General features: G+C 36.4%; 1 protein-coding gene across 1 annotated transcript in view; it reads right to left on the bottom strand.

Annotated features, from left to right (window-relative positions):
- HYDIN (HYDIN axonemal central pair apparatus protein) overlaps positions 1-25,701 on the bottom strand; it is a 414,007-nt gene that overhangs the window by 259,643 nt on the left and 128,663 nt on the right. Inside the window, 2 exon segments of the mRNA XM_074285934.1 lie at positions 6,814-6,997; positions 20,852-21,053. Of these exon segments, the coding sequence (XP_074142035.1) occupies positions 6,814-6,997; positions 20,852-21,053 (386 nt within the window).

Below are 25,701 nucleotides of genomic sequence, written 5' to 3'. Positions count from 1 at the left end.
CAAGGAGCTAGAAAGGAGACTAGCTGGTAAAGAAAGAAATGAAGATGTTCAACTGCAAGCAATCCATCTTCATTAGCATCCAGCTGGAACAAGACAAAACTACTGCATGGCCAACAACACAAGAAGACTTTCCATTCCAGGATAACTTCTCAAAGGAGGTAACTACATTTCCTTTAAAGCCTTCATATACTCCAAGTAATAGTCAAGAAAGTCTTCCAGACTTGGCCAGTGATCAGCCGAAGGACAGAGAGCAGTTCCCTCCAACTTCATTTCCAGTGGAAGTTCTTAGAGGATTCTGCTAAATCACGTAGAATTTTGTGATTTCATTGTCTGCCTCTGGGGAGAGCAGACTTGTGCAGGAGCAACCTTTCGTTCCGATAACCTCTTCCCAGTAAGAACCGAGGCTAGCTCCCTGAATGAGCTGCAGGGAACCTTGCTGTCTCTCAAGAGACATCCCTGAGCCTCTCTCCACCCACACTGGCTCCCCAGTACGACAGGGACTTCGTGGATACAACTGGAAAAAGGTCTGGCTGAGCAGGAAGAGTATGGAGGGCTCAGCACTAATACAGGGAGGGTGACAAATAGCTCAAGCCCCATGACAAAGTAGCTCTGACTTATCAAGGGCAGCAAACGTGTCCTCCCTTCCCCTTTCAGGTTTCCATTTCTGAAGAGTCAGCTCCCACATGTTTGCAATGTGACTCACGGCCACTAGCGTAGGAGCCTGGAAAATTTCTACAGCAAAAAGCTTGATCTTGCTCCTCTGGTAGCCACCTGGGCTCCTCCCTGAGCTGGCAGGCAGGGTCTGCTTGGGAAAATAAATAAAGTGCATCAGAGCTCTTCTCTAAAGATGGGACGCCTTCTCCAGGCTGGGACAACGGCGTACAATGCTGAACTCTTCCTTACGTGGTCATGAGGGTTGCTCTCTCCATTTTAATTCTCCTGGGATTCCTCACGGAGCTTTCCTTGTCTGTCGGCAGACACAAGAGGAGGAATAATCCGCCGCTGCTGCTGATTTCCTTCAATGAGCCGGAACCTCCTGGAGCAAGCATCATTACCCATGTGGACATTTTCATTCAGCGCAAAGCAAATGACTGAAAGTCCAAAATTGGCTCATTTCTCAATCAAGCAATACACAGTGATTAACCACCTATCCTGCCCGGGCCTGTGTTGGGCCCCAGGTATCCAAAGCCAGAAACAAGACTGGAGGAACTTCTATTCTACTGGGGGATCAACACAGACATAGAGAAGAATTAACAGAATAAATTTAAAAATCAAAATAAAGAATTTAGAAGAGAGAATCCTGGTAGCTGGGGCGGGGCTAAGGAAAGGGAGAAGGGAGAAGTGTTCCTTGAACTGACTTTGGTAGCAAACAGGAATTAAGAGGTAGTGGAGAGGAGGGAGAACCTTCTGGCTTGGGAGCCTGTCAGCAAAGGTATGGAGGAGGGAAATGACTAGAAAGCCAGTCTGTCTGGACTGGAGCATGGTGTATAATGAGGCTGAGAGGTAGCTTGGGGCCGATTGCGAAGGGCCCTAAAAAGGCACTGGCATTGAATTCTAGTAGCAATAGATGAACATTGAAGCTTGTCAGGCAGGACAGGGAGAGGGTCAGATATGTGCTGTGAATTGTACAGGGACGAAGCATGAAGAGGAGAAACTAATTCAGAGGCTATTGTAGTAATCCTGGGGAGAGGCAATCATTGAGGGAGTGATCGTGTTAACAGAGAAAAAGGAATGGATGGAAGAGACTGTGGAGGTAAAAATGATGAGACCTGGGAGCTGACTGGCTGTGGGGGTGAGGAAGAGTCAGGAGTAAAGACTCGGAGGTCACGGATCTAGGTGGGCAGAGAGATGGCGTGCTCTCAACAGAGAAAGGGAAGTTTGGAAGAGTGGAGGGTTGGTGGAGGAGTGGGGAGGAAGAGATGGGTTCTGTCTAGGACATGGTGGGGTTGAGATGACAACAGGATATTGAATAAGAAACTGCCAATCAACTCACATGTGCAAGAATGTTTGTGTCAGCTCTTTTTGTAGTGGAAAAACTGGAAACCGAGTGGATGCCCATCAATTGGAAAATGGCTGAATAAGTTATGGTATATGAATGTATTAATATGAATATTATAACCAAGAGAATGATTTCAGAGAGGCTGGAGAGACATGAACTGATCCTGAGTGAAATGAGAAGAACCAAGACATCATTGTACATGGCAACATGCTTATACAATGACATGGCTCTCTTCAACAATGAGAGGATTCAAACCAGTTCCAGTTATTCAGTGATGAAGAGAGCCATCCACTCAAAGAGAGAGAACCATGGGAACAGAATGTGCACCACAATATAGCATTACCTCTCTTTTTGTTGTTGCTTGCTTGCATTTTGTTTTCTTTATTATTTTTTCCTTTTTGATCTAATTTTTCTTGTGCAGCAAGATAACTGTACAAATATGTATAGAGATATTGGATTTAACATATATTTTAACATGTTTAACATATATTGGATTATTTGTCATCTAGGGGAGGAAGTGGGGAGAAGGGGGAGAAAATTTTGAATACAAGGTTTTGCAAGGGTCAATGTTTTCAAAATTATGCATGCATATGTTTTGAAAATAAAAAGCTTTAATAGAAAAAAAAACTGCCAATCAGTAATTGGAAATGTGTAACGAGCTCAAGAGAGAGACTAGGACTCAATATTGAGACTTGAGAAACAGATGCACAAAGATAATAATTAAAACCCTTCTTAAAAGTTGGCTAGAACTAACATCTGCAGATTTAGGGAGCCAATAATCTGTGGGATGACTTTTCAAAGAAATCCTAAGTCTTCAGAAGTGTGGTAGCTGAAAAGGATTATATGACTGAGTTTCATGTTCAAGGATGAAAACAGCTGACATTTAATCATCTAATAGTTCCCAATACCCATCTTTGCACCAAAGTCATTGAAAGTATGATGTTGTTCAATTTAGAGAATCTTACAGCTTCTTCAAAAACTATCTTATCCCTGGCAACATATGGAGACACATATAATCCAATTGTTTTCAATGTGACTTAGCATATGCATGGCGACTTAAGACAATTGAGTATTCCAAGAAATTGTGTTTCCCATTGACTTTGGCTCCTGGGAACACCAATTCTCTTAATTCCTTTCTTATCTCTCTAGTTATCTCTCTAGTTATCTATCATTTAATTTAACTTCTCCATTTTATAGTTAAGGCCACAAAGACATAGGGAAGAGAAAGTTGGAAGTAGAAGAAACAGATCAAGAACTCAGCCTTAAGTCTTTCAATTATGACCATCATTCTTACCTAACACTCACATTTGAGAAAATTCAGAATCAGGAAGAATAAATATTGTTTACTCATGGTTTACCTAATCCATCAGAAAATATAATCTACATGTAATGCACTTGTTTCAATTAGATTAGATTAACTATGTAAAGTGCATTGCCAACCTTAAAGTGCCATGTAAAGCTTTTCTAGCTAGCTAACTCAACCATATAATTCTTCTCCATTTGGGAAAAACCCCTTTTGAAAACAGACAGACTGCTTTCCATCAAACATCTTTATCAGGTAATTTACATGGAAAATTCTTATAACCTTTGGTTCAAGGATTGTTTCTACATGGAAATACTGTGTCCCCTCCCTCCTTCTTTCCCTTCTCTCTCTCTCTCTCTCTCTCTCTCTCTCTCTCTCTCTCTCTCTCTCTCTCTCTCTCTCTCTCTCTCTCTCTCTCTCTCTCTGTTTCTCTGTCTCTCTCTCTCTCTCTTTCTTCCTCTCTCTCTCTCTCTTCCTCTCTCTCTCTCCCTCTCTCTCTCTCTCTCTCCCTCTCTCCCTCTCTCCCTCTCTCTCTCCTTCTCTCTCTCTCTCTCTCTCTCTCTCTCTCTCTCTCTCTCTCTCTCTCTCTCTCTCTCTCTCTGTTTCTCTGTCTCTGTCTCTGTCTCTCTCTTTCTTCCTCTCTCTCTCTCTCTTCCTCTCTCTCTCTCTCTCTCTCTCTCTCTCTCTCTCTCTCTCTCTCTCTCTCTCTCTCTCTCAAAAAAGTATAGGGAGCCAGTAAATGACAGTTCATTTTCACAAAACCGAAACTGCTCTGCTAGTTTCAGCAAAATACCTTTATGAAGAGACTAGCAAGGTTTTATGCCTATGCCCTCTCTCAACAAAAATCGCCAAGAGTCACTAATGAATGTTATTATGAAAAGAAAAACTGAACAGCGTGTGAGAGAGACAGAAAATCATTATGGATCTCATAAACACCGCTGATATTAGAAGTGATTTACAGACTTCTCGGGGAGTGGGATATTACCTTTTCCTGTTCTCAGCAATAATTTTCTTCTACCTAACATAAATGGAATTAAGCTCATTTATTATAAAAAGCACCATTTTCACCTATCTCTGATAAGAGGAAATGTTTTACTTCCTATTGGTTAAAATGATGCCTTGTCATAAGGGCGCTTTCATTGTCCAATCCAGCTTCTATCTTAGTTGGTCATTCTAAGTGTTTAATTATGACATTCATGGATCTACATTATTCAGAGCCATAAAGAGAACACTTACAAAAAGGAGAATTTATATGGGGATGTACTGTTTAACCAAGAGAAAGTTACAAGGTCATCTTACTTATGTCCCTTCTTATCTTGACTGACCACAATATTCTCATTGAGATACTATTCTACTTTTGGATAACCATGAACATCCATGGGCTTAGAGCTGTCCATACAACAAGACAAAGAGGAAATTCGGGGGATTCTTTTTTTTGTTCAATCTGCCATTATTCCTGGCTTTCCTTTGCTCACACTTTCCCCTAACTCCCAACAAAAGTATCTTCCCAGCTATTCTTTGCTTGTCCAAGTCGCTCAATCAACTAGTCAGTCAACTGACAAGAATGTATTAATCAGGAAGATTTAAAAAAGACTATTTTAAGTACTAAAATGGAGAGAAATGTGATAATTTCCTCATTAGTTTGTAATAAGTATCTACTAAGTGCTAGACACAGGTGTAAGTAACGTTCATGAAGATCTTGCAGAAAGGAACTGGAAATCAAGTGGATGGCCATTGGGGGGAATGGCCGAATAAGCTATGGTGTATGGATGCTATGGAATAGTATTGTTCTATAAGAAATGACTAGCAGGATGATTTCAGAGAGGCTTGGAGGGACTTAAATGAACTGATGCTGAGGGAAGTGAGTAGAACCAGGAGAAAGACTGAATGATGATCAACTGTGATGGACTTTGCTGTTCCCAGCAATATGATTCAAGGAAATTTCAATAGACTTGGGATGGAAAATGTCATCTTCATTGAGAGAGAGAGAACTATGGAGACTGAATGTGGATCAAAGCATAGTATTTCCTCCTTTTGCTTTTTTTTTTTTTAACTTTCTCATGTTTTACTCTTTTGAACTTATTTTCCTTGCACAACATGACAAATATGGAATATGTTTAAAAGAACAGCATATATTTAACCTATACTAGATTGCTTGCTGTTTCAGGGAAAGGAGATGTAAGGGAAAGAGGAAGAAATATTTACAACACAAAGTTTTATAAAAATGAATGTTGAAAATTATTTTACATGTATTTAGAAAAATACTATAAAATTAAAAATAAAAAAGATGTTGCAGAGTTGACAAACAAGGCCCCTCATTCTGTAGTTACTCATATTTGGTTGATCAGCTTCTTTCATTCATAACATCATCCATGTCCCTCAAGGGCTTGGTTTCCTCTTCTTTGTATTATGGATCACTTCTAAACACACGTGGTTTTTCTGATGCTGTCGACATATATCTGTGAGACTCCAAATGCTGTGGGGCCGCCCTGCTGGCATCTTGACACTGATGTCAGGGCTACAGCCCACAGTCATCTTTTATCTGCTCCTCCCAACTTCAGGGGTTCCAAGAGTGGTCCTTTCATGGGGTCTTCAAGATTAAAAGTTGATTATATGATCATATGACATTTTGATTTCTAATGTGATAAATACTAATAAATATAATTCAGATAAACAAAAGCTCTTTGGGGAAGATTTTCAATAACTTTAAGAGTATAAAGGGGTGCAAAAGTCAAAAAAGTAGGGAACCACTGGTCTATATATTCATTTAACATTTGACACATACTATGCTGTCATTGTTATTTACCTTTTAGGATAGGGTCTAAGTCTTCAACTACATGATGAGTGTATCTAAATCCTCCAAAGTATTGCATGGTGCTCTGTACCCACCAGATGGATTGAGAAAATGTTTACTGATACTGTTAAAGGTGGGCAGCAAAGTGATGCCATGGTATACAGACCACTGGACTTGGAATCAGGAAGACTTCTCATCCTGAGTTCAAATCTGTCCTCAGACACTAGCTGTGTGACCCAGACCCAGTCACTTCACCCTCCCTGCCTCAGTTTCCTCAGCCATAAATAAAATGGAAAAGGAATTGGCCAACCACTGCAAGATCCTTGGCAAGAAAACCCCAGAGAGGGTCACCAAGAACGGGCCACAAGTGAAAAACAACTGAACGACAAACTGTTGAGAGAGCCAAGATCCAGTCTAGGCTTTTTAGTTTCGCTGGACACCTCAAAGGGCTCCCTCTCTGAGTAATGTGTAATGGAGGAAACTCGCCATCATAGAGAGGCTGGAACTGGACTCAGGCAGACCTGAATTTGGAGCCTCCTCCAGACACTTCCCAGCTCTGGGACCCTGCAACACTCACAAGCGCCTCCACTTCCTCATCAATAAAAGCAGTTCCCTTCCAGGGCTGCTGGGAGGATCTCACATGAGGTTCTAGGAGAGTGCTTCACTCGGGGCCTGGCCCACGGCGGGGCCTGTAAAGGCCTTATTGGTGTCACTTACCACCGGCTCAATGACAAAGATGCTGCCAAAGAAAAGCATATCGTTGCTCTGCACGATCCGCCTCTGGTTCTGGAAGGCGTGGGAGATGACCGAGAGGTGCTCCCGGAGGGACGGGTCCAGGACACACTCCTGCAGGAGTTCTTCTGTCTTCTTCTCCTCCTCCTTGGTCAGGTCGTCACAGAGCCTGCAGTTGGAGGGAAAAGGGTGAGAAGGAGGACACGCCAGGCCCCTGAACTCAGCCAGACACATCTCGGCTTGGGGGCCACTTCCTGCAGTCAGCCAGTCAGTCCCAGGAGTAGTAAGGGCCTACTGTTTGGTGCACAGTGCTGGGGGTGTGAAAACCAACCAGCCTGTGTCTGCCCTCAAGGAGCTCACAGTCCTGGGGGAGGCAACCTATCAACAACTGTCTACACCCAAGAGATAAACCACACACAGGTATATTAATGCACATAGATGCCATGTGCATTACATACATACATTATACACACGTACATTATATATACATATCATATATACATAATGTGCATAGGTGACATGTACCACACACATGCAATTACATACACATAGATGCCATGTGCATTGCACACACGTGTTATATACACACAATGTGCATGGGTGTATCACACATCCAATCACATACACACATAGATGTCATGTACATTCCATGCACACATTATAGACATAATGTGCATGTGACATGCATCACATACATGCAATTACATACATATATAAATGCCATGTGTTGCATGCACGTACATTATACCCACATACAGCATACGTACTATTATCTACGCATAATGTGCATGTGACATACATCACATACACATATAGATGGCATGTGCATCACATACCATGCACATGCATTTCCACACATGGGCGACACGTATCACATGCATGCAATCACATGCACACATAGATGCCATGTGCATTGCATGCACACATCATAGACAAATGCATTTTACACACATAATAGGCATGAGTTATATGTATCACACATGCAATTACATGCATATATAGATGACATGTGTATTACATGCACACATAACATATGTGCATTATATACACTCTCACATGCATTGTGCATGGGTGACATATTACATTAATGAAATTACATAGACATATAAATGATGTGAATGTTACATGCACATGCATTATACACTATTACATACCTACAACATGCATAGATGGCATGTACCACATACATGTATAAATGCACTGTAATTACAAGCACAAAACATATAGATGACATTGTGCTACATGCACACATTACATATGTGTATTATACACACAAATTATATACACAAACTGTGTATGGATAACATATTACATACCAATGCACTACATACACACAACACATATAGATGACATGTGTACTAAATATATGTGTTGCATGCATATGTTATGTGCACAAGTGTATATATGACCTGTGTATTATGTACATATAATGTGTAAAGAATGATGTGTATTATATACACATATTACATACATTTGTGTTATATACATTATATACATAATGTGTATAGATGACATGTATTGTATACACATTATGTTTATAGATGGCACGTGTATTATATACTATTACATACACATAATGCATATTTGTTACATACATGCATTATACAGACATAATGTTGTTTCCCCAAACCCCCACAACATACTTCCTGGGAGATTCTTATAGACTAAAACCTAAAGACTAAGTCTCATAAATCTCTCTGATTTCATTGTCTCGCAGTAACTCATCACATTTTGCATTCCCTCTTTTCCATTGCTCAGGGGATGTGACTCCTACCTATAACAACTGAGTTCAGAGCCCAGTCCAGGTTGTGTCTCTGGAGCTTGTTAGTCAAACTGCTCAGCAGACAGCAAACACTAATAAATGCTTAATTGCAGACCCGAATTTTTTAAAACTGGAAAACAGAATGTTCTAACCTACTGAAATATCTTCCAAATGAAGTTTCAGTGGGATTTGAAACTATTTGTTAAAAATATAAATATGTGACTCTTTTGATGTAGATTGCTAGAACAGTTGATTAACATCAGGTAAGAGGAAAATGCATTAAATGAATTTCAACACAGCTTTATGTAGATAGGATTGGTAGATAGGATTGAAAAATGAGCATGATTTACCCAATGCTTACAGATAATATATGTAAAGCATCTTGCAAATCTTAAAAGTTCTATATAAATGTATATAACTACTATAATAGAAGTGAGCTCAACCCCCAATGTGACTACTCCATTTGCACATGCAATCAAGCAATTAATTAATTAATAACAAAAATAATAATGAATAAACTTTTATTAAGCACCTGCCATGTGCTAAGAGCTAGGAATTCAAAAGACATTTCCTGCCCTCAAATAAGCAATAGATACAGAGCAAAGGCACCAGAATTAAGAGAGAATGGGAAAGTCTTAGAGCGGGCAGTGGGATTTTAGTTGAGAATAAAGGAGGCCAGGGAATTGAGTAGAAAGGGCTTAGAAAGGACAGCACTCCAGGCATGGGGGAATGCCCCAGACAAAGCCCAGAGCCACGAGCTGCAGGGTCTTGTTTTGTTCATGGGCCCATATCAAACTATACTACAAAGTTATTTGGGACTGCCTTAAAAAGTGAAAAATTATTCAGGGGATCAGATGAGGCACATGAGATCCAGAACAGCAGAGAAACACAATGTTCCACAATCTCAATACGTGACTCCTGGGACTAACTCAATACCTGACAAAAATTTCTGGGAAAATTGGAGTCCTCCAGATTGGGAGGAGTTAGATTTAGACCAAAATGTTACAATATATTACATATAAAAGCTCTAAATGAATTCATGAAATAGATATAAAAAGTTATAATTATGAACAAATGATAGGAAAGAGATCTTTCACAAGTGGGAAGAGAGTACTAGAATAAACAAAGAATAGAGATAATCATTAAAAAAAAACCCAATTTCAATTACATAATATGGAAAAGATTTTGTATAAGAGGAGTTAGGAAGGGAAGTAGATTTAAAAAGTATTGCAAAATAAAAAGAGAAAAGAAAGTATCAATAAAACAACAAAAATACATAATAAAGAAAAGCAAATAAGATAGAGACATCAGCAAGGCAATGTTGGTACTGCCAACTTAAAGTTCGTATATGTATATATTTTTAAAAGTTATAGCAAAGAGATTTCATATTAAAATGTTCATGGTTGTTGATGTATCAAGTTCATTATAAAATTTTTTTTAAATGTGCTAGAACAAAAGAAAGTATTGAAATAAACTGAACTTAGGAGACTTTCAAATTGTTATCACAAAGTATTAAACCAACATGAAACATTTCTGATCACACCATTTTCATTAAAATTTTAACAGTTATTTTATTGAAAGCAGAAATGTTTTTGTACCATTAAATAAAATTGATTATTTTTAAAAATTTCATCTCTCATTATTTCATCTCTTATCCATTTAAATGTCTATCTGTATATTAGTATAGTAGTACAGATATTTATTAATCATATAAGGAATGCACACTCAAGAAGCCTTTCCAGTCTCTCAGTTCCAGTGCGTAGCCTCTGTTGCCTATTTCCAGTATATCCCGCATGTAGCTTGTTTGGAATTTTGGGGTATGTTTTCTACATATTAGACTATGAGCTCCTTGAGGCCGGGGACTGTCTTGAGTCTGTTTTTGTATTTGTATTGTGGGTACTTAATAAATGCTTACTGACTAGAACTTTGAGGAACTGACTGATCACAGACAAAGGTCTGCTCCCTAAGCCTCCCCATGATCTTGCTTCCCATCCACTCCATTGTCATTTCCACTAGCACTAGGTTTTCCCAGGGGTCTCTGCTTGTGGGTTTTTCCCAGAGTTCTGCAGTCCCCCAATCCATTTTTGTTTGTTCACTTCTCCTCCTCCCAACTAAACTCCAGCCGAGAAGGTCCTGCTCTTCCAGAGGTCTGCCTAAACCCAGGCCCGTGGGTCGGGACACAAGTGGGCACTGCCCAGCCTCAGACTTGGTGCCGTGGAAACGAACAATTCCTTGGCTGTTCAGTTTATTGGGCTCTGGCACCCGGTTCTGGCTCTTCTCGACACTCATCTCTGCCTGGCATCCTTTAAGCCCAATCACGGTCCTGGAAAATGCCAGGCTCCCTGGGGACATCAGGTAGGAGAACAGAAGCTTCCCCAACATGCTCCTTGTCGCAGAAAGTCCCTATTTTCATGTCATCCTGACTGGTCCAAGATGTTCCCAGAAAAGACAGTTTTTAAAGCTAAGTCAGCCCCCCCCTCTGGTTATTAATTTGTTAACCCCGATTTGCTCCTCCCTCTTGCACTCTGATTATCATTCACTTCTCCCTACCCCACTTAAAGTAAGTGACAAAATGGTCAGTCTTGATATGAGTGAGAATGATCAGAGATGGGAAGTAGGTGCAATAAGCCTCAAACACCAAAGTCCAAAAAGTGATGGACTATTAGATGAACTACAGTAACATGAGAGACGGGATATATCTGGATTAGTTAAGAAACTGTGGGCCTTCTATATAATAGAAAACGAGATTATAACTCAGAGGTTTGAACACCTAGAAGCATAAAGAGGAAGTCCAGAGACTCCCTTGAAAAAGGCTTGCTTGGGGAAGAGGAGAAAAGCCCCCTTTTGGGGTCAGACTTGGTCTTCCACCTCCACCCCCATCCCAGTTGAAGGAGGGCCCTCTGAACATCCTAGGGCAGGACACACAGCAGTGGCTGGCTCCAGGGTTTGCAGAAGGAGCCCAGGACAATTTGGATGCGCCAGAAAAGCAGCTCTCAGATACTAAAAGGAACCTGGTAGAAAAATGACACCATGCATAAGAGGAGCTTTTAATGAAGAGGAGGAAAAGAAAGATTAATATTCTGTCAAGGCTGGATTGCTGTAAGTCACAGAGTGCCACAGACTGAAGAATTAAGGTAATATCTCACCTAAAGGATAATGGAAGGGCATGTGGTAGGCATGGGTAGGCTGCCATATGTAAGCAGTGAAGAAGGGGATGGAAAAAATAGAAAGGATGAACAGAATGAATTTAAAACCAGAATCCTACAATATGTTATTTAAAAGAGATATATCTGAAGAACTGAGACACATACAGAGTAATGGTAAAAGACTGGGACAGAATTTATCATGTTTCAGATGAAGTAAAAAAAAGCAGGGGTAGCAATTCTGATCTCAGATAAAGCAAAAGTAAAAATACATCTAATTAAGAGAGATAAGGAAAGTACATCTTGATAAAGGGTATCATATACAATACATTTTTAAATGTATATGCACCAAGAAGTAGAGCATACAAATTCCTAGAGACTATATTAAGCAAGTTATAGGAAGAAATAGATATCAAAAGTATATTAGTAGGGGACCTCAACCTTCCCCTCTCAGTTTCAGACAAATCTAACCACAAAATAAACAAGAAAGAAACTAGCGAGTTTAATAGGATCATAGAAGGGGCAGTTGGGTGGCGCAGTGGATAGAGCAACAGCCTTGAATTCAGGAGGACCTGAGTTCAAATCTGGTCTCAGACACTTAACACTTTCTAGCTGTGTGACCCTGGGCAAGTCACTTGGGGGAAAAAAAAGAATAGGATGGTAGAAAACCTAGATATGATAGATCTCTGGAGAAAACTTCATAGAGACCAAAGAATACATCTTTTTCTCTGCAGTACATGGCACTTACACAAAAACTGACCACGTATTAGGGCATAAAAAACTCACAATCAAATGCAGAAAGGCAGAAATAGTAAATGCTTCCTTTTTCAGATCACAATGCAATAACTATTGTATTCAATAAAGGGCCAGAGAAAGATAGACTAAAAACAATTGGAAATTAAATAATCTAATTCTAAAGAATGAGTGGATCAAACAACAAATCACAGAAACAATCCATAATTTCATTCAAGAGAATGACACTAATGAGATCACATACCAAAACTTATAGAATGCAGCCAAAAAGTTCTTAGGGGAAATTTTGTATCTCTGGAGAAAGAGGTGATCAATGACTTGGACATGCAACTAAAAAAGCTAGAAAAAGAACACATTAAGAAAACCTAATTAAATACTAAATTAGAAATTCTGAAACTCAAAGGAGAGATTAGTAAAATTGAAAATAAGAAAATGAACTAATTAATAAAATAAGAGGGGCAGCTAGGTGGTACAGTGGATAGAATACCAGCCCTGAAGGTCAGGAGGACCTGAGTTCAAATTTGGCCTTGGACATTTAACACTTCCTAGCTATGTGACCCCTGGTGAATCACTTAACCCCAATTGCCTCAAGAAAAAAAAAAAACAAATAAAACTAAGAGTTGGTTTTATAAAAAAAAATAGATAAACCTTTGGTTAATTTGGAAGGAAAAAGGAAAGAAAAAAAATCACCAGCATCAAAAATGAAAAAGGTAAACTTACCACCAATGAAAAAGAAATTAAAGCAATAAGTAGGAGCTACTTTGCCCAACTATATGACAGCAAATCCAACAATCTAACCGAAATGGATGATTATTTACAAAAATATAAATTTCCCATTAACAGAATAGGAAATAAATTACTTAAATAGTCCCATTTTAGAAAAAGAAATTGAACAAGAAATTAATGAACCCTCTAGAAAAAAAAATCTCTAGGGTCAGATGGATTCACAAATGAATCCTACCAAACATTTAAAGAACAATTAATTCCAATATTATATAAACTATTTGGAAAAATGGGTAAAGAAGAAGTCCTGTCAAATTCCTTCTATGACATAAGTATGACTGATACCTAAACTAGGAAGAACCAAAACAGAGAAAGAAAAATACAGATCAATCTCCCTAATGAATATTGATGCAAAAAATTTAAATAAAATATTAGCAAAGAGAGTACAGCAACTTATCAGTAGGATAATACACTATGACCAAATGGAATTTATACCAGGAATGCAGGGCTGGTTCAATATCAGAAAAACTATTACCATAACCAACTACATCAATAATAAAACCAACAGAAATCATATGATAATCTCAATAGATACAGAAAAGGCTTTTGACAGAATACAGCACCAGCACCCATTCCTATTGAAAACATTACAGAGCAAAGGGATAAATAAAATAATTAAATAATTAATAATTCCTTAAAATAATAAGCAATATCTATTTAAAACCAACAGTAAGTATTATTTGTAATTGAGAGAAGCTGAACGCATTCCCAATAAAATCAGGTGTAAATAGGAGTGAAGCAAGGATGCCCATTATCCCTACTATTATAATTCAACAATGGACTACAAACATTGGCTTAAGCAATAAGAAAAGAAAAAGAAATTAAAGAAATCAGAATAGGCAATGAGGATATAAAACTATCACTCTTTGCAGATGATATGATGATATACTTAAGATAATCCTAGAAAACCATCCAAAAACCTACTGGAAACAATTAACAGCTTTAGCAAAGTTGCAGAATATAAAATAAACCCGCACAAATAAATCATCAGCATTTCTATATATTATTGACAAAGCCCATCAGCCCATCAGAAAGAGGAATTCCATATAATATGTAATATAGACAAAATAAAATATTTGTGTGTCTACCGGCCAAGACTAGCCCAAGAACTATATGAACACAATTACAAAACACTTCTCACATGAAGTCTAAACAACTGTTTTGTTAATTGCAAAAGAAAAAATGTTTCAAGAAACAAATGTTTTATTAGCTTCAAGAGAAAGGGAAGAGAAAAGGAATACATTAGAAAAGGAATGAGGAAGTAGAGGAAAGAATTTCTCTTTATCATATTTATGGTATACCAGAAGAAGAGTATATAAACATGAAGGTCAGAGTGGGTAAAGTGAGTGTTTCTTGAACTTCCCTCCTACTCAAACTGATCAAAGGAGAGTTGATGCATACATATTTTAAATTCAACAGGAAAGTAAGTGGGAACAGAGAAAGGGAATTAAGGGATTTAAGAGGGAGTTGAGGAGAGAATCCCAACAAGTAAGTTCCAATAACAAACAGCTAACTTCATAAAGGGAGAAATATATTACAATGAAAAAACAAAGGATAAAAATCAGTGATCTGGGTCTAGATTGGATGAAGAGAGAAAGAATAGAGAAATCGGAGCAAATTACCACAATTAGAGGCTACATGAGCTGATCTCATTTTCTTTTTTCCCCATGTTCTATTTTCTTTATAAAGAGAGGAGAGAGACAGAAAAAAGAGGAAGATTATAATAAAATATAATGGAAAGAGAAATCAATTCTCAATCATAATGGAATGAAATCACCCCCGAAATGGAGGAAAGCAGTAAAAAAAATCCAACTCAACCCAGTACAACATATTAAAAGTAGATTACAATATATTTTTAAATATAATTTAAAAACACACTTGAAACATAAATATTTACACAGAGTTAAAGAAGGAGGACCAAGTGTATGAAAAATGAAAATGAAACCAATTTAGACATTTGAAAATCACTTTTATTTACAACAAAAGTATAAAATATTTAAGTATATGAATCACTTGACACATTTAATAAGACCACATATTTCATTTCTTTCACTATATGAAAAGTCCTTAAAACATTAAAGAACATAAATGATAAAGACATAGAATAGTCATGACTTTTTGTTGTACATAAAAAGAAATTTTCTACATTTATTTTGGGTTATTTATTTGCTCATATTAGTATGTTCTCTTTAGAGAGTCAGTAAAATTCATCAAAAGTTCATAAAACTAAGAATAATATATTCATAAGCTAAAATAAAATTTTATCTTTGCATGCAATTTCCACTATTTTAGTAATTTATTTCTTCACTTTTATGGTTTTTCAGATTTTCAGAATTTATAGTTTGATGTTATAATAGCACAGCACCAGTAATAAAGCATTACTGATAAAATTTCTGAGAGACTCTGATGAAAACATTTTAGAATTTGTGAGAAATATCCTATACAATTCCTCCATTAGTGAACTTTTAGTTTGTGAATTCAATGATATAATTTCTACACTTGTAGTGTCTGAGACACAGAGAAATCATCTTATATCAATAACAATGAGTCCATCAATAAAATTCCTTTTACAGCTAATAATCTGAAATGTAACAAGAAATGTAGCTCTCATCAGATTAAAGTTCACAACAAAAGAAATGAAGTCCAATTGACCTTCTTACTGATGCTAATACTCAGTACTCCATTTCCCACTTCTGTGCCTTTTTCTCTCACTTGACCTCCATTCTTTTACCTTTCCTGCTAAGAATTTCTAGTATCCTTCAAGACTGAAGTAAGCATCATCTTCTACACAAATTCTTTCCTGATATCCCCAAATCAAATAATATCTATTTTGAATTTATCTACCCTTACCTAACATAGTCTCTATTAAAAGAATGCAAATTCTTTAAGAATGTTTTAACTTGCATAAAGAATAAAGCATAAAAATGTTTTATTCCATAAAGAATAATTCCAAAAAACAGGGACACTGATACACTGTTGGTGGAATTGTGAATATATCCAGCCATTCTGGAGAATGATTTGGAACTATGCTCAAAAAGTTATCAAACTGTGCATACCCTTTGATCCAGCAGTGTTACTACTGGGCTTATATCCCAAGGAGATCTTAAAGAAGGGCAAGGGACCTGTATGTGCAAGAATATTTGTGGCAGCCCTCTTTGTAGTGGCCAGAAACTGGAAACTGAGCAAATACCCATCAACTAGAGAATGGCTGAATAAATTGTGGATATGAATATTATGAAATATTATTGTTCTGTAAGAAATGACCAGCAGGATGATTTCAGAAAGGTCTGGAGAGACTTACATGAACTGATGCTGAGTGAAATGAGCAGGACTAGGAGATTATTATATGGAGATCATTATATACTTCAACAACAATACTATATGATGATCAATTCTGATGGACATGGCCATCTTCAACACTGAGATAAACCAAATCAGTTCCAATAGAGCAGTGATGAACTGAACCAGTTACACCCAGTGAAAGAACTCTGGGAGATGACTATGAACCACTACATAGAATTCCCAATACCCCTATTTTTGTCCGCCTGCATTTTTGATTTCCTTTACAGGCTAATGGTACACTATTTCAAAGTCCGATTCTTTTTGTACAGCAAGTTTGGACATGTACACATATATTGTATTTAATTTATACTTTAACATATGTAATATGTATTGGTCAATCTGCCATCTTGGGGAGGGAAATGGGAGGAAGGAGGGGAAAATTTGGAACAAAAGGCTTAGCAATTGTCAGTGTTGTAAAATTACTCATGCATATATCTTGTAAATAAAAAGCTATAATAATAATAAAAAATAATAATTCCATAAAGAATGATTAATTTATTGATTGAAAACAATCTTTAATGCAGTATTTATATTCCTATACACATTTATTATCAAGGAAGAGAAAGTACATATAAATTAAAAAACATAATAAAGCAACAAATAAAAATACATAAATGCACACACTACAAAATTGCCAAAAAAGTAGACATAAACAAAAACAAAAAATAATGAATTTCTAACTGGAACCAAGAGTTGTTTTTTTTCTAAAATGCCAAGAAAAGAGAAAACTGAATTTTGTATTTTTTAAAAGAGAGGAAAGCCTAATTACCCAAATCCCCCAAAATGCATAACAGTTGTAAAAAAAATTGTTCAAATTATTTTACTGAATTATAGGTCAACAAACTGTTAAGTCAAATGAAATGGATGAATATACACAAACACATGAAAAAATCCAGACTAATAAAATAGAAAGTTAGTGCACCAAAGGGACATAATGATGCATTCTCAGACATGCCCATCGTGATTAGTTTTTTTTCTTGGCTATACATTTATAACAGGAGAAGTTTTCTATGCAGGGAAGGTAGTTTAGTGGGTGGTGATAAATATGCAATAAAAGCATCAATAAAACATTTTAAATGCACAAAAGACAATAAAAAGTTTAGAAAAGGACACAAATAGAGCAATTTTATTACTACTTTGATAAATGTCATATATGTATGTGCATATACATCACATACATATATTTTTCTTTTAAAAGCATATAATGTAGTTTATAGTTTCTTACATAATCTTTCTTGTTCTTTGTATTTTGGAATATGGATATCTATGAAAGCTTATTATAGTTAAGAGAAAGGCAGATTTTGGAAGTGAACAACTTGTTAAGAATGTCTGAAAATGAAAATGGATTTCTGAAGCAGCTTGAACTCCAGGAATGATGGGCTCTTGTACAGGAATGGAATTTTCTCAATAGAAGTTGATAGGATGAATTTTTCTTTTCAAAGAGAGACTACTCTCATTGAAATTATACAAATGAAAAGGGATTTAAACTAAACAGAAAGGAGGTAGAAAGGGGAGAAAACCTACCAATGTATAGATAACAGAGTACCTAAGAACTTTTTATCCTTCTTGAATTCATATCCCTTATATACTATCTTAGACCCTATCTCTTTTTGCTCCAATTCCTTTGAAATCTGCTCTCCCAAATCTAGGAGGCATATAAGACTATGCCTGTGTTAAAGAAAAAAATATCTGTGCATCAAAAAGTAGTAATGGACAACTAAAAGTTCATAGGAAATCAATTCAAGAAAAAAAGTCCATATGAAAGGTCTTGGTTGTCTACACACAAAAAAAAAATGCACAAAATAAGGCAGATTTGACTTTATGAGTATTACTGAAAATTAGTGATATAAGATTCTTGACTAGAATATGCTCTAGATGAATATAGTTTAAAATACATCCCCAACAATAATAAAAGTAAAAGAGGGCTGTGGGGTAGTTTTATTTATTGAGAAGGTGTCATGTGAAGAAACCCAATTATGAGAGCCTCAAAGCATAGTGGAGATGCCCATGGAACTGAATAGTCAACTTGTATTTTAAAATGGTATGTGCTAAGGATGGAAATAAGAACAGGTAAGAGAATGAATACTATTTTTTGGTATTGTATTATGAGGATTTGTGCTAAAGCGAAAAATGACCATTTTTGGCAAAAAAGTAAAGGATTAAAAGGGAGGGAGAGTAGTTTTTAACTATATTGGAAAAAACATGATGACCAAAGAAGGAACAGCTTATGTTTAGCGAAATAAGTATAACAGATATGGATATTTTCCCAATGATCAACATTGTTTTGCTCCTGTTTTTTCTTCCAAATAGTAAGGATTGAATAATACTTACTAATAGGAAGTGGATATCCAAGAGAAATAAAGTGATAATAAAAGAACCTTTGATGAGTTTAAGCCATCAGCTGACACCAGCAAACTATCCCCTAGGATACTAAAGAACAAGGACCTTTAATTACTGATCCACAGTCAGAGATTAGAAGAGGTGCTACTGAACTGAAGGAGACATAAGACATTATCCCAGTGTTTCAAAACAAAGGAAGAGAATGGATTCTGCAAATAACAGGCTAATGAATTTGACGTCAATTCCTATACATTTTCAAGAAGATGTTTTAAAAGTAATGGTTAACATCTAGAAATGGGACTGGGGATTACAATAGCTCAGCATTTCATGAACAAGAAACATTTCCTGGAAGAGAGTGGCTGGACTCCATAGGTGGAGTGGGATACACACTGCCAAACATCTCCAATAAGTTCATTTGTTTCACTGAACTGTACTTGTCACAGGGGAAGATACTATTGTGAGAAGAGTGATAGGAAGTAATGATAATATTTTTAAAATAACAAAATGATTAAAAAGAACAGAAGCCTTTTGAATTCCAACCCATCCTTCTTCCCAAGTAGAAGAGGCATTAAACTTTGTTTCCAAAGAATACTAGCTTGGCAGTTCCAGAGTGTGTGTCAAGGGAAAAAGAAGGCAGTTTAAGACAGACTACTGGGAAACACCCACAGCCAGAGAGAGTTTAATGAGCCAGTGAAAGCTACTAGAAGCTTTGGTCGGATGAGGACAACTAGGAGAATGTAATATCATAAAAAGAGTTCTTGGGAAGATCATATGGTTAACAGAGTCTTGCACAACAGATGGGTTGAAAAGAATAAAATTGAGAAAATGCCATCAGGTCTGGCAATTAAGTGAGCATTGATGACTTCAGATAGAAAAGCTGAGGGATGCCCAAAGTCAGGCTGCAAGGGGTTGATCAGTGAATGTTAGGAGAAGTGGACATCTTGGGTACAAACAGTGTTTCTGAGGAGTTTGGGTTAAGAAAGAGAAGAGAGATGTAAGACTACAATTTTAAGACTATAATTGTAAGGTCTGTGGAAGAAGAGACAGAGTACTGTAGCTCGACTCGTGAAAGTTACAAATTTCTACATTCATGAAATATTCATTTACTTAATATTCTTAAATGATTGTTGTTCAAATAATTTTTTTCTGAAAATATGTATAAAATCTGATGAGCTTTTGGGGAAACAGGAAAAATAATAAAGCCACAAAGGTTATTTTGGAAAAAAATAGTGACAAATTAATATGCCTGCCAATTTGGCCCTAGAAAAGAAAATTAAAATGCAGGAGGGGTGGGGGAGAGAAGACAGGACCATTCATGTAGATGTGGTTGTGCTGAACTATTTTTTTCCTCTGTCCTGATGGAGGTATGTCAGAAGTATATCTTGAAATTAATATGATTTAAAATTCAATAACCATCAATAATTTTTTTAAAAAAGAATGTCTTATTCTTTAAATTTCCTAGAATCAGGTACATATGCAATGCCCTAAATTTTGGCTGAATTAAATGGAAGGGTAGCATGGTTGAGTGGTTTTGGAGAGAGAGGACTCAATTTCAAACTATGCTGTTTACTATCTGTGAGATTTCAAGCAGGTCACTTTCCTTTTCAGGCCTTAGTTCCCTCCTAAGTAAAATAGTATGAATTGACTAGATCTCTAAATCCTATGAGGTTATGACTGTTAAGATCAACCGCAACTGAAGCTAGGTGTTACATTATTCCACATTCTCATTGTCAGAAAGCAAGCCCAAAGAAGAAACTTTCATAAAACTAACTAATAAGTATTCTAAAATGTCTACTTTGGATGGCTTGATTCTAAACTTAACTTATTCATGAAGAGAGATGTAAATTAATTGTCCAAAATGACCCATTTTCTCATATTAGATCATTAAAACATTACAAACCTTGCTTTTTCTTTATCCTCCTCTTCTTGAGTAGCATGTACTTTCCATTGGAAATGTGCAATGATATTACTTCGGTTGTGAATAATTATATTTCTCTGATTAGACAGAGATATATAGGTCTTCTCAATGATTAAGGAATTCTTGTCCAGTCTAATATTCATATCTGTAGCAGCACCATACAAGCTTACACAAACCTTTTCCCCTGGGAAGAAGCAAAAGACAAACATGGATTGGTTTTTATTTCTAACAATCAGGTATAGCTAAGTCCTGTAAAATCAAGACATACATAAAATAAATGTAAAATTCCTGGGAATAGGGCTAACAAGTAAGAGAATCAGGAAAATCCTTTTGAAGAAGCTGGCATCTGAGCTGAGACATAGAGGATGTAAGGTTTTACATGAGACAGAAGTAAAGACGAATAGGAATATCTTGTACAAAATCTGAGGAAGACGTCCAGCCAAGATCGTTGCCTAAATAAACATTTCCAGCTCCCACAAACCCATTCCAGCAGAAATACATAACCAACATCAGGGTAAAGAGTGATCGAAACATCCAATGAGTAATTACAGTAAGTGACTTCTACCTCAGACCTGCAGAAATGATAGGAAAAAAGTACTAAGCCAGGGCAGGCAAACTAGCCCACAATCTCCTAGCACGACTAAAGTCAGAGCAAAACTCATGCAGCCTGAAAAGAAAAGCATCCCGCATAGAGCCTCTGGATGGTCAGAAATCCCTGGGGAGTTGGAAATCCATAAGGAAAACTCTGGAAGCTGTGGGAGCAAGTAACCTTCAGACATGTTCCAAAGTCCCTGAACTGAGATTTCATAAAAGGTCCTGAAGGCAGCCCTCCAGTACTTAAACTCTAAGACCAGGAGGAAAATCAGGAAACCCATGGCCCCAACTGAGACCAAGCAATACCAACCTCCCCAGCCAAAAGCATGGCATGGTACTCTGGCACAAAGTCCCATTTCAGCAAATAAGATTGGAGACATGAGATCAAAGATACTAAAAAGTATATATTTTAAGCTTTAGAGATTCAAAAATTCTGAAAAAAGGGTAAATTATTCCATATAACTGTAACCTAAGATTCAAAGGATAAAAGTTTAAAAAAACAAGATTCAAAAGGAAAAAAGAAATCTTTTTTTTCCACAAGGATTTCTACACAAATACCTACAATAAGTGAGACGAGATTGAAAAATTAAATTAAAACCCTATAGAAGGAATAGAAACAAAATAAACATATTAGAATAGAAAACAGTTAATATTGTCCAAGTAACAGACTCCTTGAAAAGTAAAATAGGCCAAATATAAATCAATGACCTCATCATGGCAAGAAATACGTAGCAAGAAATATTAGAAAAAAATCAAAAGAGTAAAAAAATAGAAGAAAATAAGATATCTGATATAAAAACCAAATGGTCTGGAAGATGATGGATACTGTGAGAAATATGACTTTTTAAAAGATCATAGTACTTCAAGAAATTAATAAATGAAATCTGTACAGATCTATGATAATAGGGCAAATGAAAGTGGAGAAGAGGAGATCCACCAACAACTCCTGGAAAAAAAAACTCCCAAAGGAAAATTTTCAATAATGTTAGAGCCAAAATCAGCAATTTCCACATCAAAGAAGAAATATAAATAAGCAGCCAGTAAGAAACAATTCAGTGATCAAGCAATCACAGCTAGGATCACACAAGATCTGGAAGCTTCTACCATAAATGAGAAGATATCTTGAAATATCATATTCCAAAAAGCAAAAAGTAGAGGTTTGCAACCAAGAAAAATATACTCTGTAAAACTGAGGGCAGTCCTACAAGGAAAAAAATAGATCTTAAACAAAATAGTGATTTTGCAAGCATTCCTGAAAAAAAAAAGTTCTGTAAGAATTTTGAAATGCAAACATAAGAGTCAAGATAAATCTAGGAAAGGAGATATATATGTGTGTGTGTGTGTATGTGTATATGTATCTATATATATACATATATATGTTATATATGTGTGTATATAACACACACACACACACACACACATATATATATATATATATATATATATATATATACATATATATAAAAGCATTTAGGAGAAGCTATATGATGATGTGCTAACATTCTAATTGAGAAAGATGAAATGTATCCTTTCAAAACCTTAATGTTTTCAAATTGTAGTGAGTAAACTAAAAAAACAACAACAGAGAACTGGGAGATAAATTTCCTTTTGTTTATTTGAGCATAGAAAGTAGGAAAAAGGAGATATAAGATATAGGAAGGTGCATCAAATGAATCTTATTTTCTTTCCAAAACTACAGAAAGTGACATTGAATGAATATGCACCCTCCCACACACACACAACTGCGCAGAGTTTGATGCAGAAATAGTTGAACTCATCAGAGAAATAGGTAGGGAACAGGGTGTTGGTAATAAGGAGGATAACACCAAGAATAAACAGTCACAAGCAAAACTAACTTTCTGATCCTAAAGAGAGGATTAAAAAGAAAACTAGGAATTAGGGAGGGAATGCCCATTACTTGGGAGACAGTTGAACAAATTATAACATATGAGTATAATAAATATACTGCATTGAAAGATACAATAAGGCAATTTATAGTAAATTATTGAACAGTAAGAAATTATCAAAGAGACAGTTTCAGAGAAACCTGGGTATTATGAACCAATGGAGCATGATTCTAACAGAACCAGAAGATAATTTTTGGAATGACAAAATTGTAAACCAAAAAAGCCCACTTAGATTTAAGAACACTGATCAAAGCAATGATCAAGCACTTCTTCAGAGAGGCCATGATGAAGCATGTATTTGTGAAGGGCTGATCTCAGTGATTGGCACATAGTATGTGCTTAATATATGCTGATTTTCTTGCTTTCCACTGTGTCAGAGAATGATGGAATCAAAATGCAAAAAGGAGATATAGTCATGGTCACTCTTTGGATTTGTTTTGCTTCTTTGTAATAGGGGAATTTTTCCTCTTCATTTTTAACTATGGGTAGAGTGGAAGCAGCAAAGGGAGTTGCAAATAATGATACCAAGAGGATCACTGAAATATTTGGAAATGAAAAGAAGAAAACAGAAGGAAGTTAAGAAGAAAACACAGGTAAATAGTTCAGTCTAGCCTGAAGTAATGTGTGCAATTTGTTAGGTACCTTTTTAAAATCTAGAGGTATGATTTGGACGCTCGTGGTTTCATACGCAGACTTGTTTTTGTATTCTACATATACAGAAATGTTTATTTTTGGTGTTGAAGCTTGGAATAAATTTTTTTAAAGGCTTAGACAGGGATACTATAGTAAGCAAGCCAGGTTGGTGGAAACATAAAGTGTGGAAGGGAAAGTAATATATAATTAGCCTGAGAAGATCTCGGAATGCCAGCCAGAGAAACAATTCTTCTATCCTACAGGCAGGAGAAGCCCCCAGAGTCGCTTTGGTAAGGGTGCAGTATGATTAGAGTTACACATTAGGAGTATCCATTTGGGAGCCCGGTAGAGGATAGATGAACTGTAGAGGGCAGGAGCTGAATGCACAACCACCAAATAGGGGACCATGGCAATAGTCCAGGCAAAAAAAAGTGATGAGGAACTGAAAGATGGTACCCAGGTACAGAGAAGAGAAAATCAGCCATTCTGAGCAATCAATCAGGAAAGAAAAGTGTGACTGAGAATGAATTTTGAGGTGACTTCAAGGCTATAAATCTGTGACTAAAAGATGCCTGTTCCCCTGACAGAGATGAGAAAGCTGGTGGGGGAGGAGGAATAGATGAAGATGTTTAATGCACTGATTTGAAATTTAAATAAAAACTAGGGCCCCTAAACTGTACAGAAGGATCCCTGTGCATACCTATTGACTTAGAGAACCACATAAACATTTCTATGCTTTATTGTAATTTCATTATCTTTGCCAAATATTTCCCAATTATATGATGATTTGGTTCTAGCCACACTGGGTGTGCTGTGTGGCATTAGCACATGTTTGACATTTAGGCTCTAGCAAGTAGCTGAAGATGTAGGAAGGATCTCAGCAAAGAGATTGAGGATTGATATGTAAGGATCTGGATCATCTCCATTAAGGTAAAAACTGGATCCATGGGAGGTGATGGATTCTTGCACTCATATTCATTAGGAATGTTAACTTAAAATTCTCTCTCACTCTTGCTCTAACTCTTATACTTTATCTCTCTTTTTTTGATTTATCACATGATCATAAATTAGAACTGGAAGGGATCTTAGTTGAACCTTCTTTTATAAATAAAGAAAAATGAGAGTTAGTGAAGGTAAGTTTTGTGCTAATGCTCACATAGTTTTATAAGTATCTAAGGAGGGATTTGACCCCAAGTCCAATGCTCAGTCTAATACTTCTGATACTTTTCCTCCTCAATTTCTGAGAACAATTTGTGCAGTAGAGAGATTGGTTGCTCTTTAAACTGATTGAATTCACCTATAAATCTCTCTTGGCTAAGTTTATTTTTTTTCATAGTTTCTTTATAACTTGCTTGATTTTTTTCTCAATAATTGGTTATTCAAGATCTCATTTTCTTGATTTGATCATTTTGGTGCCTCATTAAATATTTCTGTAGGCAATCCTTCTCAGTTGTTTATAAATTATAATAAAAACATATGGTAGCAAAATTGAAAAAATATATTTATGTAGGCTAAATTATCTCAAGTTGATAACCACTTGATTAAAATGACTAAAATAAAATAGACAAGATGTGATTATTCTCTTAGAGGAAAGTGACAAGAAGAAAAATATGGGACCTAGCAAATCTTTTGTACAACATTTATTGACTCAATTTGATCTCTAAGCTACAATTATAGATGGAAATTGGTGGTATTGGA

Source organism: Sminthopsis crassicaudata, chromosome 2 (assembly GCF_048593235.1).
Source record: "Sminthopsis crassicaudata isolate SCR6 chromosome 2, ASM4859323v1, whole genome shotgun sequence".
NCBI classification, from domain to species: domain Eukaryota; kingdom Metazoa; phylum Chordata; class Mammalia; order Dasyuromorphia; family Dasyuridae; genus Sminthopsis; species Sminthopsis crassicaudata.
The sequence above is the reverse complement of the archived record's forward strand: the minus strand, read 5'-3'. Positions and strand labels throughout refer to the sequence as shown.